At 43.0% G+C, this 25,538-nt stretch overlaps 4 protein-coding genes across 4 annotated transcripts; 1 reads left to right on the top strand and 3 right to left on the bottom strand.

Annotated features, from left to right (window-relative positions):
• The first annotated feature begins 2,447 nt into the window (after positions 1 to 2,447).
• Positions 2,448 to 6,064, top strand: LOC9269399 (auxin response factor 13-like). Its single transcript, NM_001424286.1, has 3 exons — positions 2,448 to 3,583; positions 4,364 to 4,983; positions 5,698 to 6,064. The coding sequence occupies exons 1-2, from the start codon at positions 2,585 to 2,587 to the stop codon at positions 4,952 to 4,954; spliced, it is 1,590 nt and encodes a 529-aa protein (NP_001411215.1). The 5' UTR covers positions 2,448 to 2,584; the 3' UTR covers positions 4,955 to 4,983; positions 5,698 to 6,064.
• Positions 6,065 to 6,979: 915 nt separating this feature from the next.
• On the bottom strand, positions 6,980 to 8,576 carry LOC4337497 (uncharacterized). Its single transcript, NM_001424287.1, has 2 exons — positions 7,939 to 8,576; positions 6,980 to 7,829 (listed from the first exon to the last, which is right to left on the bottom strand). Exons 1-2 carry the CDS (start codon positions 8,264 to 8,266, stop codon positions 7,474 to 7,476), a joined length of 684 nt encoding a protein of 227 aa, NP_001411216.1. The 5' UTR covers positions 8,267 to 8,576; the 3' UTR covers positions 6,980 to 7,473.
• A 2,538-nt stretch (positions 8,577 to 11,114) lies between these two features.
• LOC4337496 (uncharacterized) lies at positions 11,115 to 18,276 on the bottom strand. Its single transcript, XM_066309517.1, has 4 exons — positions 16,078 to 18,276; positions 15,816 to 15,955; positions 15,518 to 15,580; positions 11,115 to 12,315 (listed from the first exon to the last, which is right to left on the bottom strand). The coding sequence occupies exons 1-2, from the start codon at positions 18,201 to 18,203 to the stop codon at positions 15,913 to 15,915; spliced, it is 2,169 nt and encodes a 722-aa protein (XP_066165614.1). The 5' UTR covers positions 18,204 to 18,276; the 3' UTR covers positions 11,115 to 12,315; positions 15,518 to 15,580; positions 15,816 to 15,912.
• A 1,669-nt stretch (positions 18,277 to 19,945) lies between these two features.
• Positions 19,946 to 25,325, bottom strand: LOC4337495 (uncharacterized). Its single transcript, XM_015781536.3, has 11 exons — positions 25,139 to 25,325; positions 24,302 to 24,549; positions 23,981 to 24,014; positions 23,665 to 23,801; positions 23,298 to 23,364; positions 22,976 to 23,075; positions 22,182 to 22,345; positions 21,651 to 21,697; positions 21,496 to 21,543; positions 20,744 to 21,257; positions 19,946 to 20,248 (listed from the first exon to the last, which is right to left on the bottom strand). Exons 1-11 carry the CDS (start codon positions 25,212 to 25,214, stop codon positions 20,238 to 20,240), a joined length of 1,446 nt encoding a protein of 481 aa, XP_015637022.1. The 5' UTR covers positions 25,215 to 25,325; the 3' UTR covers positions 19,946 to 20,237.
• Positions 25,326 to 25,538: the final 213 nt, after the last annotated feature.

The following is a 25,538-nucleotide window of genomic DNA, read 5'->3' as shown; positions in this document are numbered from 1 at the left end:
TATAGTAACCTACATGTGCTAATGACATATTAATTAGGCTTAATAAATTCGTCTCGCGGTTTCCAGGGTTACAAAATTAGTTTTTTCATTCGTGTCCGAAAACCCCTTCCGACATCCAGTCAAACGTCCGATATAATGTGACACCCAAATTTTCTTTTTTTGAACTAAACAAGGCCTAAATATTCGCACAGTAAACACAGTGCATATATATAACTACACTACTGGATGTCAACTTTGAACTGCACTGTCATACAAATGTTTTCCCTGCTTGTTCTTCAATTTGGCCTAATGAGGGTATACTCTCCAAATTAACCCTTCCCCACAAATTAACTATGAACTACATATTTATGGCATTGTATCACAAAATTATAGATTTAATATCAATTTTCTCATAAAACTACAGCTTTGTAACTTTAGAAAACAATAGTTATATATGGTCTGAACTCTAAAATATATAGTTATTATTTATAACTTTATGACTAAGTATGTAGTTTTGTGATAAATGTCCTACATCTATAGCTTTGTGATAATTTTGGTGCAAAATCTTTAGTTTGATTGAATACAGATGAAGGCTGATTGGAACATAAATTTGTTCATACTATGAACAAATAGATTAAAATACAAATGAAGGATAGTAATTTAGAACACAGATTACATTTTATTGGAAGCGTGATGCGAATACTTCATGGCAATAATCTAGCCGATCAAGTTATTGCCAAAGATTACGCGTGATAAATAGAGATGGGTACGTAGTAGACCAGATTTAGACAAGCCTAGTCCATTTATTTTATATTTGTCCAAGGCAAGTCTGGGCTTCAATGAAGATACGAATTGGTGCTAGTTGTTACCATGCATAATAAGGGCATATACAAAGCTAGAGTCTAATATGAGCTCTCTATATTAATTAATATCACTAGAGACTATCCTTCTAGTAGAGACAATAAGATTTCTAATCCATTAATACACTAAATATTTTTTTATTATACTTTTTTCCTTTTCTCCACCCCTCATGCAACAAACTTTCCGTTAATAAACGCTAAGAGTTGACTCTGAGCCGTTGTCATGCATAACAACGATGTTTCTCCTTCCTTCCCTCTCTTTCTTCCATGTCACCAAATTTACCTACATGACAACGAAGAGAGCCCGTTATTAGACACCATTGTACATGCCCTAATAGCCTCATAGCAAATGAGTCGAAGGCAACGTTTCTCAACCCAGGAACATTGTGCATGTCTTAGGAATACAGAACATAGAGATATTTTTGTCCTCGTGTAGAAATATTCGCAAGTAACTATTGAATGTTTCTCGACATGAGAACTTTGTGTTGTGGTGGTGAAAATGATCACCAAATGCTGTATTGGCTTCATACGGAATGGGATTAATTAATTGTTTAGCTGGCATTCCGCAACAAGGTTTGCAATACAGTAATAATGTGTGCAAAAGGTACTACTCCGTCCCAGAAAAAACGAATTCCTATCTACGAATCTAGACACACATATATCCAGATTCGTAGATAGGATTTGTCTTTTTTGAGACGGAGGGGTGAATTAATTATGAATTGTGGGCCAGATGTCATCCATGAACGACATGTTATATCACGTATCTGTGCTAGTTGTGTACTCCTTCTGTCAAAAAAAAAAGCCAACCTAGGTGGGGATGGGACACTAACTAGGACAACGAATCTAGACATACATAATGAATCTGGACATGTATGTCTAGATTCGTTGTCCTATGTGGTGCCCATCCCCATCTAGGTTGTTTTTTTTCAACTTTTTTGCTATTTTACATTGTAAATTATTTCTAAAGGTCACACTATTAAGGGGTTGTTTGGTTCAGAACTTCAATTTGCCATGTTTCACCTTAGACGTGCCACACTATCTTAATCTTATGGCGGGCTCATCACCATAGTTATAACTTGTTACACTTTTTAGCACCTTGTTCTATGCTTTATCTGTCCCGAAATAAATAAAATCAGTACGGGATGTGACATACTTTCTATCTAGATTCACGATACTAGAATATTGTCATATCACGTACTAGTTTTGTTTATTTTGGAAGATCGGGAGTACGTCATAGAGTGAATTGTTTGTCTAACTTAATCACAAGTGCAGCTTACTATAATTTAGTGGTCCTAAAAAGTGTGGCAAGTGAAATTTGTTTTAAACCGTATAATAAGATGGCTATGTGAAACTAATTTGCAGGTTTTCCTCCTATCTCAAAGGAGAATTCTTGGTCGTGCTTATCTCCTCGGAATAAAGAAAAGAAAAGAAAAGCAACGTGGGAGAATTGAGACGTGCGGGTTGTTGGCAACTGAATCGCGCCATTGCCCGTGTAAATTTGGTTGGTCTTTCTTGGCCGGCCCGGTAAAAAAATAATTCATTAAAGACAGACAGGGGAAATTAGAAAAGTGTGTACAAATTTAAAGACAGGTCGCTTCCCTTGGCCTTAATTTGGGCACGGGGGAGACTAAATTCTCGGAGAAGGAAGGTGTCCATAATTAAGCGATCGATTCGAGTCCCCTTCCCTTCCTCCCTAAACCCTAACCAAACCCCCACCACTCTCTTTCCGCGCGCCGCGTGCGACGATGGCGCGCCCGCCAGCCGCCACCGCTCCGCCTCCTCCTCCGCCGCCGCCGCCACCGCCACCGCCACCGATCGACCGCCTCGTCTGGCTCGCCTGCGCCGCCCCGCTGTCCCGCATCCCCGTCGTCGGCACCCAGGTCTCCTACTTCCCAGAGGGCCACGCCGAGCAGTGTCCCGCCCCTCTCCCGGATCCGCTCCCCTCCGCCCACCGATTCTTCCTCTGCACCATCACCGCCGTCGACCTCTCCGCCGACACCACCACCGGCGAGCCCTACGCCACCATCTCCCTCCTCCCTCTTCGCCACGACGCCCCCGCCCCCGCCCCCGCCCCCGCCCCCGCCGCCGCCGAATTAGCAGAAGCAGAATCACAGGAGTTCCGCTACTACGCCAAGCAGCTGACGCAGAGCGACGCCAACAACGGCGGCGGCTTCTCCGTGCCAAGGTTGTGCGCCGATCACATCTTCCCGGCGCTCAACCTGGATGATGACCCGCCCGTCCAGAGCCTCACCATGGGGGACCTGCAGGGCGACTCGTGGGAATTCCGCCACATCTACCGCGGCACGCCGCGCCGGCACCTGCTGACGACCGGGTGGAGCAAGTTCGTGAACGCCAAGCAGCTGGTGGCCGGGGACACGGTGGTGTTCATGTGGTGCGGGGCCCCGGCCCCCGAGAGGAAGCTGTTGGTCGGGGTGCGACGCGCGGCCAGGTACTCGGGCGAGTCGGCGTGCAACGCGCGGGGGCGGGTGCAGCCCCAGGAGGTGATGGAGGCGGTCCGACTGGCGGCGGAGCAGGCGGCGTTCAGGGTGACCTACTACCCGCGGCATGGGGCGGGGGAGTTCGTGGTGCCGCGGGTGGAGGTGGATAAGGGATTGACTACTCCGTGGAGGTGCGGGATGCAGGTGCGCGCCCAGGTGATGGAGGCCGAGGACACCCGCCGCCTCGCTTGGCTCAATGGCACCCTCACTAACCTCCGCCACCAACAAATCTGGCGCACTCTCGAGGTACCTACCTCTTCATCGTCCCGTCCCGTCCCTCGTTAATATTAATATAATCACCATCCCCGATCGAGGATTGCATGCGTCTCATGATTGCCCAATGTCACTCTCTATGTTACTCCCTCCATCCCATAGTATAAACACTTTTAAATTTTGACACAGTCTCCGATATGCTATTTTGATCAATAATATCTATAAAAGTAAAATATTTTAAATAAAATGAGTTGCATATTATGATAATTTGGTTAATGATAAATCTAGTAATATCGATTTTATATGATTGATCTTTTTTATTTTTATGCTATTAATGGTCAAAGAAAAACATTTTGACTTATCACTATGCTAAAAATGCTTATATTTTAAGACGCAAGAAGTATGTATGTACTCCTTCCGTTCTAAAAAACAAAAGCAAATTAGTACTGTATGTAACACATTTTAGTACACTGAATCTGAATAGAGATATATCCAGATTTATAGTATTAGAACGTATCACATCCGGTACTAGATTTGTTTTTTACATGACGGGGCAGTAGTTATGTTTGATGATAGTGATGCTTATGCCTCGTCACCTTTGTCCCCGTCCTTACACCATGTTTTTGTAGATGAGTGTTCATTTCAGCAAGCTTAATTGTTATCTTCTTATAATGGATATTGCTTTGCTCTTGTTCGTGGCTATCGCAGCTGATCATCTTCAATTTCTGCTTGTATCTCTACAGTTACATATTGCATTGCGCATCGCATATATAGCCGATCTGACATTACTGCTCGATCGGTGCTTGTGTGCAGGTTGAATGGGATGCCTCCGCCGCGTCATCTTCCATGAAAAACAGATTTGTTAATCCTTGGCAGGTCCAGCCTGTTGATTTCCCTCCTCTTCCCATGGGGCTAAAGATTTCTAACAACAATATTAGTGCACCTGTGTGCAATGGGGATTCACTGCTGGTGCCACCGATACTAATGCACCCGCAACCTCAACCTCCCGCTGACATTCAGGGAGCCAGGCATAACAATGGCCATGCCTATGCAGATATACCCTCTTCATCAACACCATCAATGGTGAGGACTCAGCAGCTGTTCCCAAGGGATCTTCAGATTTTAGTTCCCCACACCGACATTGTCACTCCTCAAAATGGATCACCGCCCGACAACCCCGTAAACACGCCTCTTTCTGCATCTGACGGAATGAAGACCATACAGCTGTTTGGCGTCACAATAACATCACCTGTGCAAGGAGACACCAATGGCGCTTTCGCTTCAGCACAAGTGAATCAGGTTCCAGAGGGTGTAGATGATGAAACTGCTACCGAAGAAGCTTCTGACACAAGCCTACCTGACTCTCTTACCAATGGCCACAATCAAGATGGTGCTAGGCTTTGAAGGAATATCCCATTAAACGTTTCCAAGATGTACTAGTACTTTCTTATTGATATTCATGCATTTACTTGCAATTAATGGAAAAAAAATTCAGAAATGCACTTACTAATCGGTCTCTAGTTCTCAATGCCATATATACTCAATTATACTATATGTATAGTTGTAAAAGTACTTTCTTATTGATATTCATGCATTTACTTGCAATTAATGGAAAAAGAAATTCAGAAATGCACGTACTAACCGGTCTCTAGTTCTCAATGCCATATATACTCAATTATACTATATGTATAGTTGTAAAAGTACTTTCTTATTGATATTCATGCATTTACCTGCAATTAATGGAAAAAATTCAGAAATGCACTTACTAACCGGTCTCTAGTTCTCAATGCCATATATACTCAATTATACTATATGTATAGTTGTCTGGTTACCCTTTGTTCTCTGCAATTCGTGCTGCTCATTATTTGTCGATGAACAAAAGCCATATTCAATAGAGTCTCCTGCTCTCCTTCATTTTTTCCTGACTGGATTGTCATTTTCTACATCAACCGATTTAGAAGTAACTATGTTTTTTTTGCAGAGATACGATGTACTTCCTCCGTTTCACAATATAAGTCATTCTAGCATTTCCCACATTTAAATATGAATGTGGAAAATCCTAGAATGACTTACATTGTAAAACAGAGGGAGTAATATATTTTTATCAGCCACCTGTTTACTGACTGTTTGTTTACTGTTTTCTACAGATGGCTGGACCAGATTTGTTTCTAACATTTTGGTCTGTTCTGTTTCACCCTCCGGCAGTTTGACGGGATGTGGTGTTCTTATGCATGCATTTAATCTGGAGTTTAGGCTGGCAACTATGCCGCATGGTCCAGTTAAGTTTGGAGTAATCTGGAGAAACGTTCATTTCTTTGTTAGAATTGTTATAGAGCAGCACTGCTCTGTTTTATTTTCCTTGAATTTTCACACCTGCACTTTGTTTGCTTGTTGTTTGTTTACCTGTATTGATCTGATAAACATCTTTAATTTCCTGGGGAACCGTTGAACTCTGCTTTGCTGTTGCGGCTAGCTTTTCCAATTGGTATGGCATAAGGATTTGGCACTTCCAAGTGACATGGTGATGATTTTACTAGTAGTAACAATTTGTATTGTTTACTTGTGATTGATCGATGGAGTGGATGATGCTGGTAAGGAATATATATTGGTGTGGTATACTAGGATATACCCTTTTGCAGGAGAAGGGGATTTCAGCCAGCCTGAGATTGAGAGACGACGTGTTCAAACGATTGAGCAGTCTATCCTTGTTGGAAATGAAGACATTGCAACTCACCACCCACCTCAACTCGCCACCAAAGCTGAAAGAGATGCTACAATCAATAGCAACAGTATGTTTCTGTCAAGGTGATCAAGTGCAGATTGATTGATTTTTCAGCTACACTAGTCTACCATCATGCACGGTACTCCAGCTCTGTGTTCCCAATTCCCTTCTTTTTGTCCAAGATAGGCTGTATGCATCTTTTCTTTACATTCATGATTCATCAAAAGGCAGTCAAAATGGTCCTTTTTAATCTCCTTTTGCCTTGGAAGGATGAAACTTTACATCTTGTGACTTTAATTCCTTGTTAAAAGTCCTGGACCGCAGCTTGTATTTGAGTAGGTAGACAGGTAGTACTAGTAGTAGTAGTATTTTCTGAGCTACTGCGAGAGGAAGTAGGAAAAAGTAGATACCAAGCAAAAGCTTGAGACTTGGTACTATGGGACATATCAAGCGTGCACATGTGTGTCTGTCTGTCCCTGTATCTAAACCTTCTCTATGGACCATATGGATGGAGTATTACTTCAACCACTGGTCAAGCTAAGCTAGCAAAACGAAATCATGTAATCGTTATAGTTGCCAATACACTGTCCTTGCTGCCAGCTGCCTTATAACAAGCTTCAGAGTAGGAGCCAGGCTAGGCAATTCAGAGTAACAGTCCATGACTCCAACAGATATTTCCTCAAACAAAAAAAAAAGGTTTTACAAGTACATGAATGAACATTCTTCTGATAGATAATTTTTTCCCCAGAAAAATAGGAGGCCCTTAAAAGCAGTTTTACACAAGTACATGAATGAACATTCAGATATTTACACACAAGCTCCAAGTCATTTTTTTCCATCTTGGCCAAAGTTCAAGATCGATGAGCAGAAACCTCGTCATTCCCAGTTGCAAGTTAAAAAAACAAGAAGAAGATGGATGAGACGGATAGATGGATCGATGTCTCTGCATTACATTACAGAAAACACAATGCTGCATGCAGCTGCTTTCCTTGTTTGTCTGCTAGCTGTGATTCATTCGTCAGTCCATATACATGTACCTCCAATCCGATCCTCCGTGGATATCATATCATATACTACTACGGAGTACTAGGTAGTAATATGCATGTAGTTACAGTAAACAAATGAAGAGTATTACTATATTCAGAGCAATCCGACGAGATTAAGAGTACGTGAAGAGAGTGAGGGAGGTAAGAAGCTACTCCTAGCTGAGAGGCATGGCGGGTGGGCGCCTGGTGATGGTGAGGGTCCGGATCCAGCTCCTCCCCCTCCCCCTCCCCCTCACCGTCGTCCCCTTGGACGACGACCGCTCCGCCGTCTTCTTGCCGTCGATCCCCAGCTGGTGGCACGCCGCCGCCTTGCCGTTGCCGGACCTCTTCCACCGCGCCAGCTGCAGCAGCCGCCCCACCACCTGCTTCCGCCACCGGGTTACGCCGCCCCGCTTCACGTGCTCCACCACCGCCGTGGTCGTCGTATCTGTCTTTTTCTCGCCGGCGGCGGCCTTCTGGCTGTCCCACGTAGCCTTGCCGTTGTCCTCGAACTTGATGGAGATGAAGGAATCTGTTGGTTTTAATTAAATTGGCAGCAGCAATAGTAGAGTACGTACAAGAACACAATTAGCTTGCTTGCGAGCGACAGAGAATTGAAGGCGAGGCGAGGTGAGGTGTACCATCGAGGCTAGCGATGGAGGCGGTGTCGGCGTCGGAGTTGGCGTCGGAGTCGTGGGGGGCGGGGCGAAGGTGGTGGCGAGAGGAGTCGAGGCGCTGGAGGAAGGAGGAGCCGAGCGCGAACACCTTGGGGAGAGAGATGCTGCTGTTCTTGCGGTGGAGCGGTCGGTCGGCGAGGAGGTGGGCAGCGGCAGGCGAGGTCTTGGAGGCGAGGAGGAGGAGGAGGCGCTCCCGGAGGCATTGCGAGCACACGCCCACCACCTCCTCCCGCGGGTGGAAGTAGCACATGCATGGCCTCTCGCCTCCTCCTCCTGCTACTCCATCCTTCATGGCTCACTTCTTCTTCTTCTTCTTCTTCTCCTCCTTGAGTTGAGTTGATATATACTCTAGATAGCAAGCTGCTAGGTCGGTATCTGGAGTTGCACATAAGCTGATGAGCGTATATAGATTAGGAGAGGAGGTAGCTACTTGAGTTTCTTGCTTTGTGCACAATTGTGTTGTTCTTGCTTGGATAAAGATACTAGTAGCACTCAAGAGCCCAAGAGGAGAGGACATACCATGCAGGCATGCATCATATTCAGACTTTCAGACAGTTATGAAAAGGAAAAGAGAGAGAGAGAGAGTAGAGGGGATTGGTACTGTTTGGAGGAGCTAGCTAGGCAGATGGATTAATTATTGAGAGTGGCCTGATTGCACGTAGCTAGGCGCGTGTAATGTTATTGAGTTAGGAGGAGCAAGGACACGGCGCGTGTGTGGCCATGCATGGGTAGGCTGCCTCCTGCCTAATTAGCTAGCTAGCTTTGTGGTTGAAGCCTTTATGATCGATCACTCAATCCATCGATATATTACTCCGTATTTGACTATATATGTTCGCATTGAAGGATTGAATTGGATCTGCCTGCATCCTCATCGATTTATCTCTGGCAGTGATCAGTCAGGTATATTTGCACTCAAGCATGGAGATCCATGCATGTTTGCTCATCGTTCATAGCTCGCTATCGATCTCAAGCTTAATTGGACCATCATATATACTACTATCATGTTGCAGTAGCATCGTATATTCGTATCAATATAATCTCCAACAATAATGACCATCAATTAATATAATCTCAACAATAATAATGATCGATCAATATGTGGGGGGTAATTGCTCTACTAACAATTGGCACACTCACTGATCACCTAGCTACCTAGTAGGTATGTACGTGTACGGTTTACATATTGCGTGCAGTGAAGGAAACCATCCATCCAGCTAGCTAGTGTACGCCGTGAGTGAGTAAGCTTTTTTTTGCCGTACTTTTTTTTCAAGCTTACCAAAGGTAAGGTTATCAATGCAAATTCCTAGCCATATTTTTACTATATGACACACAAAGTCATGGCCAACAAAATTAAGCCATGTCACATTTTTCATAGTCACTGATATGTGGGTCTTAGATTATAGAAGATGAATCTTGCTACATATATTTGTAGTAGCCAACCAAACATTAACTTAGTTAGCATAATCAAATTTGCTTAACCACAAATGTTCATCGACCAAACAACCTCTAACTACATGGTTAGTATATATAAGTATACACAGGCTAAGCTAGCCACCTTAATTATCATCTGTGTGCTGTTTAAAGGGTGTGTATGTGTATGGACAGAAGAAAACTATTAATTAATGATTTAATCGATCTGCAGTTTGCTGGACTGCTGGCTTGTCAACGGATCAGATATACATTAATAGTATATTAGCATACAGGATGGGCAACTGCATTTCGTTACTGTTTGAACTTATGACAATGAGTTGATCGGATGGATGAATGATTGATCGAACTATAGGGTCGGACGTGATGGAGCTGGTCGATCATTCATACTACTAGTAGTTAGCTTGGGGTACGTGGTCCAATTTCGATGGAGAAAAACCAAGGACCACTTAGCTACTACCTCCGTCACATTATAAATCCAACTTTGACCGTCCATCTTATTTCAATTTTTTTTAAAAAAATTAAAAACATAAGTCACGAGTAAAGTACTATTCATGTTTTATCATCTCATAACAACGAAAATACTAATTATAAAAAAGTTTCAAATAAGACGAACGATCAAAGTTGGACGCGAAAACTTATGGTTGCACTTATAATGGGACGGAGGGAGTAGTTATTAGAAGATACTAATACAATACAAAAGGGAATTATCTAATTCGATCGATCATTTTCCGTTTTAAGTGGTGTTTACGTAGAGCAGTATTAAGCGAGTGAAAGAAGGAAGGAATGGGCAGATGCCCCCACGTACGTCTGAATGAATGAATGAATGAATGAAAGGCCCAAATTATTAGGGAAGGAGAGGCCTAATTAATCTAAATCGATGGAGGGTGGTCGGCAAATGAAGCAAGGACGATGGGAAGAGAAGGAAAAGGCGAATGAGTTGAATCTAGCTAGGAATGCTTACTTATATCGGTGCATGCACGCATGTTTATTGGAGAGAAAAGAAAAAGGAAAGAAAGAAAAAAAAGAAAGAGAAGTTTCTCTGCTACTTGGTAGGAAGAAAAACGAGATCTATATGAATGTGTGAGAGAGGGAGAAAGGGAGAGAGATGCACATGGGCTGTGGGCCATTCCTTGTTGTACCAATATGTACAGTGCCATACCTGCACGCCTGTCCCTCCAGTTAATCTGCCTGATTTAATCTCTCCACCTTCTCCTCAGATCAATTCTGACCAGGTAAAACAATCAGTTTCTGCTCTAGCACAATGCAGCGGTAAAATACAAGGAAATTGACCGTTAATAAATCTGCTCTCTACTTGTACCTGCATACATATACCACAGCACAACACAAGTACCAGCTGCAAGCGTGTCCTTCAATTCCATGGGGCCTTGTTGCCATGTCCACATGCATGGTCAAACACCCAACAAATGCCACCGTCCAATTTCGCCTTTTCTTTATTAAAAATGATATATGCATGACACTTTTATCCAACTCTAATGTACAACCAGAGAGATAATAAACATCTTACACAGTAGATGGCTCATGCCATGATAAATCCTAGCGTGCACTTACCAACGCTACTCACGCTGCAACACGGTCGGACAACAGTAGAACAAAAATGTCGTACTATCAGCCCTCTTTTCTTTATTTATTTATCCCAAACAAGGAAAGAACTTTTCGTCTTTGCACCTCCTGTATGTATGAAAATTAGAAAAAAAAAAGGTAAACTGCACGCTCCAGATCATAAGTTTCGGAAAAGAAAAGAAATCTCTTCATGCATCTTTCCATCCCTGGGTTGGATGCTGGACTGTACAAGCGGAGATGTGTAGGTAGCTATCACCTCCATCAAACACTCAAACAGGACAGTGAGCATGAATGCACGAACACACGCACCCACCGTAACGCCACCGGCATGCGACCAAACCCAGCCCAATGCTTGTCTTGGAGTTGTTAAGACAGCCGATGGATCTTCTCCTTGGACAATTGTAGGGTCAAACAAACCATCTCGACACACAAACACACACCTATCCATCGACAAATATACTACCACTATACCCAGCACACGCACGGCACAATAATCAGGTCAAAGATACTACTGGTACCATCTGTCCATCATCATCTCCTACACAACCTTCCTCGTGAAACCCTGTACCCCAACCCCATACACATCGTCATCATGCTCATACCCAGTCGGTGCGCCAGCGGTATCACACAACAAAACAACAATTGACACGGTATATACATACTACATTACAAACATACTTGCTGTTTTATGTTCATGTTTCCTTTCAGAGATCCTTGAATGATGTATGCAGTGCAGCAGGAGAATATGCCGTTGATGTGCATTTGTCATTACCATCCAAATAGCATCCATCCAAATATCCAATTGCGTTGTACCAAAGCACCGCATTGTGTGCACTCTGAATTTAGACGCTGTTGCAATCAACAGCTCCATCTCTCTTGTTAGGTCGGCGGCGCGGAATCAAGTGACTGTTGCTAGATTCCGTGCAGCCAGCCATGAACCATCTCTGCCTGATGAGCTGCACGGTGACACAGAGCTTCACTGTCCTTTTGCGCTTCACAAAGCAAAAGCAGGAGCACAAAGGCAGCAGAGAATTTTGTTAGACGAACATGATTCATATTGTTCGCAGTAAAATTAGAGCTACCCAGCTACTAACACATCGCTAGACCAGCATGGAATTTGTGACCTCTGGGGATCAAAATTTGTTACTACTTACTACACCACAACATACAAACAAGCAAATGACCGATCAACCAACTTCAGCATGCCAGCTTCCCATGGTTCAGGATATCAGTAAGCTCAAGCGTAGGAGCTGAGAACACGAACATCATGGTTCACAAAGATTTCCCAAGCTCAGAGGATGGCAGTCCCACAATACAAGATGATTACCTCTGGGAAATAAAAAGGGAGTTAGTGAACTGGTAATTATGGGTAACATATAGCAAAAAGAACAGCTGAAGGACTCTTAACAATTATTGCAAAGTACAACTAAAAATTCTCATGTTTCTTCACCATTTCAGTCCAAAATTAGGTTCAGTCAATGAAGCAGGGTACTGAGAAAGTATGTTGCATTACATTACAAAAAGTGGAGTACACAGAAAAGCATGACTGATGATTAATGAACTACTCACCGTGTATGCAAAAAATCTAGATCAATGAACTAGAGAACTCAACCGTTGTGGTGTGTAAATCATCTACAAGCATGCAAGTAGTATAAAAAGGTACAGACAAAGAAGAAAAGGTAGTAAGCATGTCTAGTCAACATCTTTCATTTCTATATGGAACTGGGGAGATGATTAATACAAAAACATAGTATTCATCACCAGAGCACATCAGTCATAGTCAACAGGAATTAGTGCAACTGCAAACCAGACCAATTACAACTAATGACAAACATTGTCAGCATTTTTAATGACCATCCTGGGCCTGTATATCATGTATTTGTGTGGCCATGCAGAGACACGCTGACTGAAAATTGAACAAATTCCAGGCCTTCCAGGCTTCTCGCTAAAGCAGGTGCTATAGTAAAACTGATTGCAATTTCATGCATGTTTCTTCAGCATTCCACTATCACATCAGATGGTCAGGAGGCTGGATACATCCATCATTATCTATTTTCAATTAATTTCAAACTCAATGTGATGAAGTAATGTCTGATATGTTTGTTATTAGTGCAAGTGCCTAAAACATCAGTGTTGGTGTTTTAGTCATCAAAATATAACACATAGCACGAATGTCTAAGCTGTAGGAAGAAAACAGTGTGGGGAATCTATACCCAAGTATCTCAGATCAAACACCCATGATACAAAAGAAGTTCAAGTAGATCTATGAAGTCATATACTCATATGTTGAAGTTCCAAGAAATCAAGGAAACATATCTAAATAGGTGAAAGGTGGAACCCAAAACGTAGGATGAGCCACGTAAGCAACAAAAATGTGGCTGTCTGATTCAGTAAACAACAAAGTAGGGAGAGACCGAGAGAGCATTGTAACCATCGGATCAGATGGATGGTAAAAAATATATAGAGAGAAAAAACAGTGGTGTAAAGAAGCAACTAGAGCCCTTGAGAATAAAAACGATAGCCATCCACCGCCTGTGACTCTTGGTACCTTTTCATTTTAGCCCCTATTAATATCTCTTATCATGCACTCCACTAAATAGTACAAATATTTGTGAAAATACCCCTACATCGTACTCATATTTTTAAGTCAAGGATCTTGCAAGTTTTGATTTTAAACCATTGTGCATGCTAAATTCTAACTAGAAATTACGGCATGAGCATGGATTTGCTGTGACATAGACATACTAAACTAACTAAACTCTTTTGTTATAATTTTACTATGTTATGGGTATAATAAATTCTATAGTTTTCTTAGAATAAGGACATAATAAATTCTATATATAGGGATGGCAATGGGGACCTGAACCCCGATATCCAACGGGGAAAAACTCCATTAGGGGTGTAAACGGGATGTTATCGGCCAAAATTTTCATCCGTCGGGTAGGCCGGGGGCGGGGATGCTCCACAGGCCCCCGGCCCTGAATCCCCATGGGGGTGCACATCCCTCTACAGTCGCAGCCCACAATAGAAAAATAAAGGCTCAAGGCCCAATTTGGTGGACTGTATATATAAAGCAATGAAACCCTCTCTCAGATCCAATCAGCAGCGGGAGGCCGCCAGGCTCCGTAAGACCGCGGCCATGCTCAGCCGTCGCGCCTCCTGGCCGAGCAGCCGTCGCCACAGCCAAAAGCAGCACACGCGGGTCGCCGTCACCACTACCATGCAGGCGTGCAGCAGCCGCCACCGCCGCTGCATGGTGTCTTCATCTCCTTCTAGTCTTTCATGCTCTGCCATTGATGAAGTCTTTCCAGCTGGCGACACAGGCAAGATGAAACGGCAAGATGCGGAATCAGCGGCCAAGCGTTGCGAACATGCTACTTGTTTTTTTAAAAATTTCTTCTTTTGTATTTCTTGATTTATTTTGTTCTTGTGATGATTATTTGTGCGAATGAATCGATTACTTCCTATTGATACGTTCATATGTATGTGTGCCATTCTTCCTAAATCTGTCCTTCCAATTGATTCATTTTTTCTCTACCCTCTGTTCCTTCCTGTTTCAATTTGTTGAGCAGTGGCCTTTGCGTTTTTCCAGGTGTGTTGCCCCGTGGGCCCCTGAAACCCCGGTGCAGAATGGAGACGGTAGCAATACATCACCCGACGCCGGGGACGGGGACGGGGAGCGGGAGATTTCAGTATGTCCGGGGGTGGGGACGGGGTACCACAACCCGACAGGGGCAGCCCCGTTGCCATCCCTATCTATATATGAAGAGCAATCTCTCTAAGACTTGCCAACAAAAATAAAATGAGGATGGTTTCATAGTGATATGCTTTGCTATAGGTTTAATTAAAAATTAAAAGTTCAAACTTGTCATTTCAAAAGGTATAATTTTCTTAATTCTTGCATAAATTTTACATAAGATTAAACAAATTCCTTGAGAGCCTGCAAAATTATGTGCATAGGCTGTAAAGCGGGTGTGCTAATGGAAAATAAGGGAAGAATAAGGGGGTCATGCAGAGGTGGTGGAAACACCAGGAAGATGGCGACTCATGCAGTGGCGAAGATGGCAACAAATAATAAACGGCAAAGAGAAGATGAATGGAAACTCTAACCCTAGCTGTTGCACTCACCATTTTGTAGCCGAAAGATGGGATGTGCATTTTAGATTACAAACCTATTTACAACATTACTACATATTACAGATTTAGAAAATCATTAAAGAGGGAGGTAATAGTCGCAGCAGTAATGTATGGTAAATTTTGGTAAAAAAATCTATGGTAAATTATTTGTTGTTGTGATAATATTTTTACTTACAAATCAAGATAAATCTGTTAATGTTATATCTAACTTCCTGCCAAAGTATGTTCCACAAACACTTATTTACACTGTTAGTTGTTATTACCATTTTAAACTAATTACTATAAACAAACATATAAACACTTTTAAAAGGGAGGTTATAGTTGCATGAACGCGGAAGTCAATAGGCTAGTTATGAGATGAAAACAACATGTTTATGGAAGAAGGAGAGCATACCTAACAGTATTTCATCAAAAAGCAACATACAACATGCCATCAACTCATCATCGCTGGGATTTCCTGAAATGTGGAAAGTGTCATTATAATATCTTAAGTGGCAAGGGAAATCATAAAGAGATATGCATATTTATGTATGCAACAGAAAATGCAATATCAGCAAGAACAAAAATATTATGCCCCCCCCCTCCCTCTCTCTCATGTCAAGTGAACCCCTAATTCGTTTTACCATCAGCAAGAAAAATAATCGACGGAATTAACAATGACTCAATGAGTACCAGCTAAACAGCCATCTCACCTGTGCAACAGTAGCGCCCCTTCTAGTCCACCTATTTCCATGGTTGAGGGTAACTGATGAAGCAGCAGCAGCAGCTGGGACGTTAGTCTGAGGATGGTCAGGAATACTCGAAGTTTGTTGCCCTTGAGAACAGATATGTTCTGGTAGAACATTTTCAGTAAGTTTATGTAAGGTGTCACTTCTGTATAGCGAACATGTTCAAGTGCAAAGGATTTTCCTCACCCCCTTGAGGTTGTGACAAAAAGAATCTAAAAAAGCTTACTTGGATTCTGAAAACTCTATGGTATCAGACTGCTCTTCATAATCATCTTCCAGATTGATTACAGGAATCATTTGGCCAATGCTCTGACCGTGAAGCGTAGCTTGTCCATCTGCAGCCTGGTCTAGAAGCATCTGGTCTTCCTGTAACTGAGCACTATCTGCAGCCTGTTTACCAGCGCCATTGTTTAGAAGCATTTGTTCACTGTTCTGGTCATGATTATCCAAATCATGCACACCCATAACATGATTCAAAAGCATTTGCTCATTCTTTATTGGGCGATCATCGCCTGAATGTTCATCAGCATCATGATTGAGCTGCACCTGTTCTCCATTCATATTATAATTTTCCAACACTTGTACAGAGGTACTCTGCCCCTGATTCAGAAGCATTTCTTCAGTTTCCACCAGGTGTCCATGATCCGTGTGCTCATCTGCACACCGCTTTAGAAGCATTTCCTCACCGTTCATAAGGCCGTTATCTAAAGTATGCACATCCATGACATGATTTATATGCATCTGGTCATCCTCCAACTGGTGATTATCCTGTCCATGTTCATCACCTGTCTGATTTCCAACCCCTTGTTCATTGTTAAAATCATCCGTACCATTTCTTTGATTTAGAGGCACTTGTTCATCCTCCGACTGGTGGTTGTCAAATGCATGTTCATCTTGACCTTGAGTTCCTGAAGTGACGCAGTTTGCTCCTTGGCTCATCTGACCAACTTGATCAGGAACAGAGTCACGACCATTATCTAAAGGCGAATCATTGGAAATCTCAACCATTTCACAGTTTTCTTGAGATTCCACAACATTGAGGTCAAAAATCCCATACCAAGCTGGCAGGTCTTGTTCATCTTTGGTAAGGTCTGCGTTATCAGTTTCAACTTCACTCTGCGGAGCCTCCATTCCATCTCTGACTTCCTCGGCCACTGGTTCTACCAAGCATGAATCCCTGGGAGAGATCGGACCCTCCATGCCCTCCTCAGCATCGCTGAACTGGGACTGCCTATGCAGTGGTTCCTCATCAGACTGTGATGGATGAACAACATCCTCGTTGGAATTGGACAGCTTGTGTTGGGTAACATTTATTTCAGCAACGCTTGGATAATTGAAGGCAGCAACAGCATCGTCACCATCGTCATCGTCATCCCCATATATATCTTGAGCTTGATCGACCTCTATGATCTCTGACTCCACCTCTGCTGTGTCTTCATTGGCTGCAGCTTGGCTGGCACTCTCTTTTGTCTCCATAACAACCACTGAACGGGGAGGTGCCTTGAGATCTCTTGGCACATCATCAGCATCACCGTATCCCACATCAGCATCACCGTCACGGACAATGCCAGGCTCTGGCACCTTGGAATGATCCAAATCGGCGCCGGATGCTCGCCAATCTGAATCCCTCCGGCTGCCATAGTTATAGCTCCTTGTCCTGGTTCTGCTCCTGCTCCTGCTTCTGCTTCTGCTCCTGCTTCTGCTCCTGCTCCTCCGTCTTCGATCCAGCCTGCTATCACTGGAGACACGGCGGTCGTTTTGTGAATAGGAGCGTGACATGGTTGGTCTCCTTTGGTCGTCGTAGTCGTGGCTCCGGCGGGCACTCCGATCGGCTGAGGCGGCATCATTGTACTTGCGCCTGCTGTCAAAGCTGTTGCTCCTCCTGTCCCAGCCGGATCTACGGGATAGCCTGTCATCGTCCCCTCTGTCGCGGGGGAAGTCGGCATTCCGGCGGGACCTGGGGTCGTCGACGTCATGGTTCCTGGCAGCAGGGAGGGGGTCCTCCCTGGCGCGGAGACGGTGCTCGGGGATGACGCCCTGGGCGACGAGGTAGCGGGCGGCGAGGCGGCCGGCCTCGAGAAGGACGTCAGCGCGGGAGCGGCGGTCGGCGGCGGCGGTGAGTAGGGCGTCGGGTGGGGGTGGGAGATGGACATGGAGAGGGAGGCTGTCCTCGTGGTGGTGGCGGCGGGGGCGGTCGGGGGTGCGTCTGTCTCTGTGCGGGTTGGGGTTGGAGGGGGGAGCGCGGTGGTGGCGGCGCGGGGAGGGCGATCGTCGGCGGTATCGTCCTCCCGAGGAGGCCGGGGGCGGGTCGCGGCCGCGAATGCGAGACCTCGACTGCATCTGCATCTGCATCTGCAATTTTCTCCCTTACCACCCTACCCTAGGAGGAGGAGGAGACCGGAGTCCAAGCTTGAATGGTAGCAGCAGCAATGTGTTCCCGTTCCGTGGAGTTAAATCCGGCGTTTGTCTCCTTCTTCAGTTCCTCCGTTATACTCCCTATGTCTCGTCCCAGCTGCCCAGATCTTCGCGCGGTCGGTCGGCGCGTTCGTTCGGTGGCGGCGGCGGCGGTGGAAGACGATGGTTGAGAGAGGCGAGGCGAGGCGAGGGTTTGCTTTTGGTCTCTCTCTGTGTGTTTGTGTGTGTAAGTAGAGAGAGAGAGCTCCCTCCGGCTCCCTAGATAAAGCACAGCACCGCACCGCTCAACTCCAGTAGTCCACTGGAGGGAGTGGAGTACTTCCCTAATTAATCTCTCTCCCCGATTTCTTCTCCTCTCTCTGGAGTCTGGACTGGAGGAGTCCTTGCTAATCCAATTGTTACTCCTGCTAATCTGAATTACTACTGTCATAGTAACTGCTATGCTATTCTGAATCCCTCTGCCGTTTTTTTTTTTACGGTTTTACCACTCCCTAGGCAGTTGAGTAGATCTGCCCACTCAGTGCTAATGAATTATGACTGGGATTAACTAGGCTGCGTCTCCTGCTTTGCTTCTTTTATTATCACTATAATATACTACACTACTACTGTTCCTCTGTATGTATTACTACTATACAACTACTAATAATACTGCCCTTTCTTTAACAATCGTGATGTGGACCAGGACCAAGAAAGGTTTAGGTTAGGTTAACCTGTACTAGACACCCCTATTTGTGACTGATAGAGACTGCAAATCTCGAATGTTTCTTTGTAGTTCGATTGCAGATGTTCTTCTGTGCTCAAGACTCTAAGACTGCACTCCAAGGTTTCAATGTTTGCATGGTTTTGTTACAATTCTCGTCATCTTAACAACGCTACTACTCTTCTGAATGCCTTTGCTCCCCCAGCCTCTCACTCCTCACCTGTATCTGTATCTGTATGTACGTACTCCTATGTGTAGTCGCTGATTGAGTATAACAACACACGATGGGCATGATGGAATGATGCCATCGCATCATATAACAGCACAAATTCACGCTACATATACTAATTTACATCTTGTCAAGAACCTGCTTTGTTGCTGGGCTGCAATCTTTACAAGGCCCAAACACACATAAAAGTGAACCGAATCATGCCCAATTGACCCAATCTTTGTTGACACCTCCTGGGGGCTTTCGTCAACTCAACAACAAAAAGGTCTCAACCTCCAAAAAAGGGAAAAGATGGACATCAATCACACAAGTTCGAATCTGAATAGGCACTCCGAACGCAAGTCCTAGATTGAAGCTGAGACTTGCCAGCCAGCCATTTTATTCCTCCTTGAATGGAAAAGATGAAGGCAATAATGATGTGATGTAGTACAGCAAAGGGTTCACTTTGGAAACATGAGTTGCTGTACAGCAAAGGATTCCTAGTTTTAGAAACTCTGAAAGTGAATCACTCTGTACTGTACACCCTTTCTTCTGCTGGCCTCAGCTTGTGTACCTAAAATGTTCTCCAAGGTAGATGTGCACATTCCAAAAACATAAGTTGCTAACTGCCACTAGCAACATTTATGGGATGATTGTCTAGACTTCAATGCAATAGCTTCAATGGCTACTACTTTTTCTAACTATAACTGTAATAATAAACCAAAGGGTAAAGCCTCATACATCATCAAAAGATTAGACACAAGTACTCAATTCCCTCCAAAATTTTAGCATAATATACTTCACCAAACATGACCAACATAGGCTTATCATGAATTCATGATACTACATCAATGCTTATATGCAGAGAGAATGCAAGCATAGAAGATACAGCAAGAAATTAAGATGCCAATAAACAGATATAACGTGCCCAATCCCGATATGAGCTTCCATGGTTGGTTGGCAAACAAAAGTACCAAAAAGAACATGAGAATATACCCGTACTCCTACTAAACTGTTACCAAAGTCAAGAATTGAACTGTTACACTCGTCTTGTTCCTCAGGTCTAGCCTGGTCCTGCACAAAAGACATACAGCATATAATGATTGATATTTAACTCGTTCAATTGATCGACCAAAACATGGCAATGGCTCTCGAATCAAACAAATAAAACAGAGGAAATAAAAGGGGTACTGTGGATATGTCTTATACTTTCCTAACAATCTCTTACTATATTGGAATCACAGCTAATTTCTTTGGAAACACTTACCGTTGGTAATAAAAGAGGGAAGCATACTTTGTCAAGGAAAACCGGGAAAATACACCCCCATGTACTACAAACTTTTACCATTTTCACACCTATTTTGGACATTTTAAAGAGAAACAACCATTGTTTCTCAAATGATTTTCAGAATGAGATAAACACTGCATAATAATAACCTTTCATTTCAAATAAAAGAGACAAAAAATGATGAGATTGTCCTTTGTTATGTTATACTCTTAAGTCAAAATGAGAAGTTCACTATAGAGAAACAGCTTATAACTTATAAGTAAAGTGATTTATCAACAAACCTCTAGCAGACCCAGGTGCACCTTCACGTTGGCTCATATGGGGCGCGAGCATCTCCATCACAGCTCTCATAGCGTCTGCAGCCTGCTCTGGTCCTGCCAAGTTTATTTGGATGCCAGCATCCCTGTGCATGCCTGGTTGGCCATGCTCCCCTTCATGTCCACTTGAAGTTTGTTGTGGGCGATTTCCTTCAGTAGAGCCCGTGAACGAAAAAGGAGGAGGGACTGCAGTATTGGTTGGAAAAGAAGGAGGTGGGGTATGGTTACTTGAAGTCTCTGTCTGAGGTGTTCCTTGACTGTTCCCATTGACATTTGCATGATTAAAAATGTCATTCAAATTTATATTTATGGAATGCTCAGATGATTGTTGACTGATATCAGACACACGGTTGATGATATTGGCGAAGAACTCAGGAGTTGGAGAATTTCCAGGAGGAAAAAACGTGAATGGAACACCACTGCTTGATTGACCAGGAAACTGTCCATGTGATGCTTGACTTTGGGGTGCGTATGTATTCTATACACAACAAAACTGATCAGTTGGTAATTTTGAAAGGACAAAGAAATCCCCCAAAAGAATGAATTTCATGTAATCAAACAATATCAGCATTCTATACCTATAACCGAAGTTCCAATTAGGAGTTTTAAATGCACAAATTAGTTTCTAAAAAGAAAACAATGGACTGTATGTTTGCCAGAGGTAGGACATATCTCAAAGTCCAGTAAAAAGCACACGTGGTTTCCAGTTACAGTACCTGTTCTTCTGGTGGACCTCGCTGTTCAGCCAGCTTCTTTTTGGTAACCTAAAGTTCAGGCATAGAGCAGGGATAAAAATTCCATCAGCCATTAGCGAGAGTAGCATGAAACAAGCTTTATCCAGTTAATGAAAATAAGAGCATAAAAACAATACCTCGATATTCTGCCAGACATTTTCATTACTAGGATCAAGCTCGGAGGCTGCAAGAAGAAAAACAAGTTCATTATGCACCCACGCGTTACTTTACTGGATATACTAAATGCAAAATGTAGATTCATGCCAGAATGGCAACCAGAACAAGTTGGCATCCAGAACAAGTTAATTTGATCTAGAAAAATGAGGAATATAATAATCAGTAGACATTAGAAGCAATGAAGGTTGAAAGTATGTGTTTGATGTGAATCAGAGTCTACACAGTGCTGAAAGCATGTGGCATGGATTGCGCTGCACTAGCGACCTTGACCACAAAGGCAATTAATTACATAAAGATCTCTTAAAAGGATACACCAGAAGAAACTGAAGGGTAGATATGTAAGGTTGTATGTAAAAAAATCAACTTTTCAGACCACAATTCAAATAAGCAGCAGCTTTCCCAGAAAAAAAAATGTAACAGATGTAAAAACAGTGTATAGCAGAATGTATCACAGGTTCAGCAAAACTAACTGAGACTTATGGATTGCCTACCTTTCAAATATCCCTTGTACAAAGCATCGTGGTATTTTCCCAAAGCAAAATAAGCAGATCCAAGTCGGCTGTATGCTTTACTGTAGTTAGGGTCAATTTCAATTGACTTCAGGCAATCCTCAACAGCTTCATTGAACATATTAAGAAGGGTATATGCAGCAGCCCTGGAAGTAACATGTACTTTTCAATTTTTCATGTTACATTGGATCAAAGCAATGTATGAAGCAGATAAATGCTCTTGTGAGAAACAAGTGCATAGTTGTAAGGCAGTAAGGATTGTTAACACCGCTACCATAACAAGAGTAAAAGACGTTAGGTTAACAAGAGTAAGAACTTGACAATTATATATCAACTTTCCCCCAAAAAAAAGGGCCCATGGGCCATGGCACGTACGATTTGTAACCAGCTGCAGCTGGCTTCCACTGTTTTAAGATGTTTGTACCGGTGGGAAGAATAATAACAGATCCTGAGATTACTAACCACATCATAGCTTATAGCAGCACTAGAAATAGCAATGTGAGGATTTTGGGGTAACATAGTATTTTATATCTGTACTTACTGGTTCTGGCATTCTAGACTGGATTCACTATTAGCCACTAAGCCATCTCAAGATCCCATGTTACATAGAACTACTCAGGAAAACGGTTGAAATAACCCAAGTTTTGTTTAGTTCCATTAATTCTGACCCTTATCCCTAAGAGTTACTCAGTTATGCTGAAAGAGACAACAACTGCACAGTGCATCCTACATATTCACCAAAAAGGTCATCATAAATGTCATTAATTTGTGCATACCTGTTACAATAGTAAATAGCATTATTTCGGCTCAACGCAATAGCACAGGTGTACAGTTCTACAGCTTTAAGATGTTGTTTTGACCTCATGAATTCATTACCTGATAAACAGACATGCAGTTAGCTACAGAAGGCTTGAACTGCAAAATAATTAGCTCTTTTTACATTGATAAATGAAAAAAAATGAAGATTTTTCAAGTAAGAATTTTTAGTTAAAGTTAAAAAAAACAGGAAGGTGTAAAGTGGTTCACTACCCAATGAACAAATTATGCTATGCTAAAGAAAATGCACAAGTGAAAAGACAAAGGGTTGTGGATAAATACCTTTTGACTTGAAGAATTCTGCAAGGTCTCCTAAGCTTGCCCTTTTCCTTCCTGACTTCCGCATCCCCTAAACAGAGGTGCATTGTACCTCATATCATAATTAAAAAAACACTAGACTATAAGCGAAACAAGAAAAAAGTAGCATGCAGTCCAACAGTCGCCGATCTCTTCGTCCAAGTAGTGCCACTACCCAAGTTGCCCTAGTCATTTAAGAGAATCTCCATGAAACAGGGGACAGTCCTAGATAACAAGGGAGGCATCTGGGATAACTTTTCCTTGGTAACAGGGTGTAGGGACAATACAATCATGATCCATTATTGTGCTTTAAAAGAGCGCGAGTTAGACAAGTAAATATCACATATTATACCAGCAATGCATCATCGAAGAATTGTGTTGCTTTTGAAAGCTGGCCAGGATCTTCAGCTCCAGCAGATGATGTTTTAAAGAAATTGATTTCATCAAGCGAGGTATAGAATTTTGCAAACAGTTCATCTCCTGAATGATCTGATCAAATAGCAAAATCAAGTTGCATGAGTAAACACTGATTTCAAGTGAATGATTTTTCCTACATTTGTTATTACTCAGTAGGAAATAACACCATTTACAAAAACAAGCTTAATATTTCCAGCATTATCTGGACATCTGATCATAGAGACAACCAACAGTTTATGCTATAGTCATACCTAAGTCGAAGGTATCTTCATTTTGGCCTTCACTCTGGTAAGGAGAGGCAGAAGTCAGTATGAGAAGCTAATATTTCTTATTAAGGTTGTTAAAGGATATAACAAAACATGGTGAACAAGACTTGATGTATGAGATTACTAGGATGTAAAATTATAGGCATAATGTAATTCCAAACGTATGCATGATGTTATGTCAATATGTTTGTCTTTATATATATATATATAAATGGCATGGAATAAGACGGATGGCGGTGATTAAGCGTGTGACAATGTGTGTGTGTGGTGATTGAAAGAGAGAGAGAGAGAGAGAGAAGACCATACATTTGATGTTGTACATTTAGTCAGGTCTTCTTGGATAGTTGAAGTGCTCGCACTGCAAGAAGGTTTGTTGGATACCGGGCCGGGTGCAGAGTTATCTTGTTGAGCAGCTTCCATAGAGCTAAAGAGTTCAAGTAGAAGTCCTGGATGTACCCTTTCAACAACAGATGAAGAGTTGATACTGAAAATGGATTCCAGACATTCCCTGGCAACCTCAAGAGCTTCAGGATCAGCCCCAGGAGCTAACTCAACTGCATAGCAAACAGAATTCCAATGTCAGGAGAACCAATGGCTTTGCAACACTGCACATCTTTGATTCCAAAAAAGGGGAGCTAAGCTGGTAATTAATTTTGTCTCTACTGTGCTTTTTTTTTTGGTGTGGGAGGGAAATCTTGCATATTGTGCTGCTTTAGATTTGGATGGTGATTATCGAAAATATTATAGCCTACTACTGTAGCTAACTAGTTAGTAATTAGCAAATTCAATGGTGCTTCGCATCGATGTGCGAAATGGCTCCATCTAGAGATAGAAGAAAAAGGGCAAGTAGTAATCCGCAACCTATACACGCGACTCCAATAAAGCGGAAATGGGATTTAGGGCAGGCGTATGGGATGGGATGGAACCCTAGTAGTAGTAGAGTCTTCTCGAAGCATAATGATCCGAAGCGAAGCATGTTGGTGGGCGGTTGCAAGGGAAGTAGTCCGATTGGGTTGATCGATCCGCAGCAGCAAGCAACCCATACTATACTAGTACTAGTTCGCTCGCAGGAAAACAGTAAAATCGAGCGTGATTTGGTGAGAAGAGAAAAGGGGATGGGAGACGGGAGACGGGAGTAGTGACCGGAGTTGAGGAAATCGAGGAAGGAGAGGACGATGAGGCGGGAGATGGGGGAGTCGGAGCGGGTCATGTTCCCCATCGCCGCCCGGCCGGAGACGACGGCGGCGACCGGAGACGCGCGACTGCCTGCCTCCTGTTTACCTTTTTTTTTTTTTGTTGTTGCCTAGACTAGATTGGAATAATTTGGGATGGGATTAGAGTTGTTGAAGAGACGACTTGACGGGGAGAAAAGACGAATTTTTTTATTTATAATTTTTTTTATTAAAAGTTTTACAAAAATAATTTTCCATTTTGAAAATTGACGGAAGTAGTCGCCTACCGCCCTCTGGGAGGGCGATTTTTAAAAATCGTCCTCTCAGAGGGCGGCGAAAATGACGTGGCAGACGGCCGTTCGCTCTCGGGC

Source organism: Oryza sativa, chromosome 4 (genome assembly GCF_034140825.1).
Source record: "Oryza sativa Japonica Group chromosome 4, ASM3414082v1".
In the NCBI taxonomy this organism is placed as follows: domain Eukaryota; kingdom Viridiplantae; phylum Streptophyta; class Magnoliopsida; order Poales; family Poaceae; genus Oryza; species Oryza sativa.
This window is presented reverse-complemented; position numbering and strand designations above follow the sequence as displayed.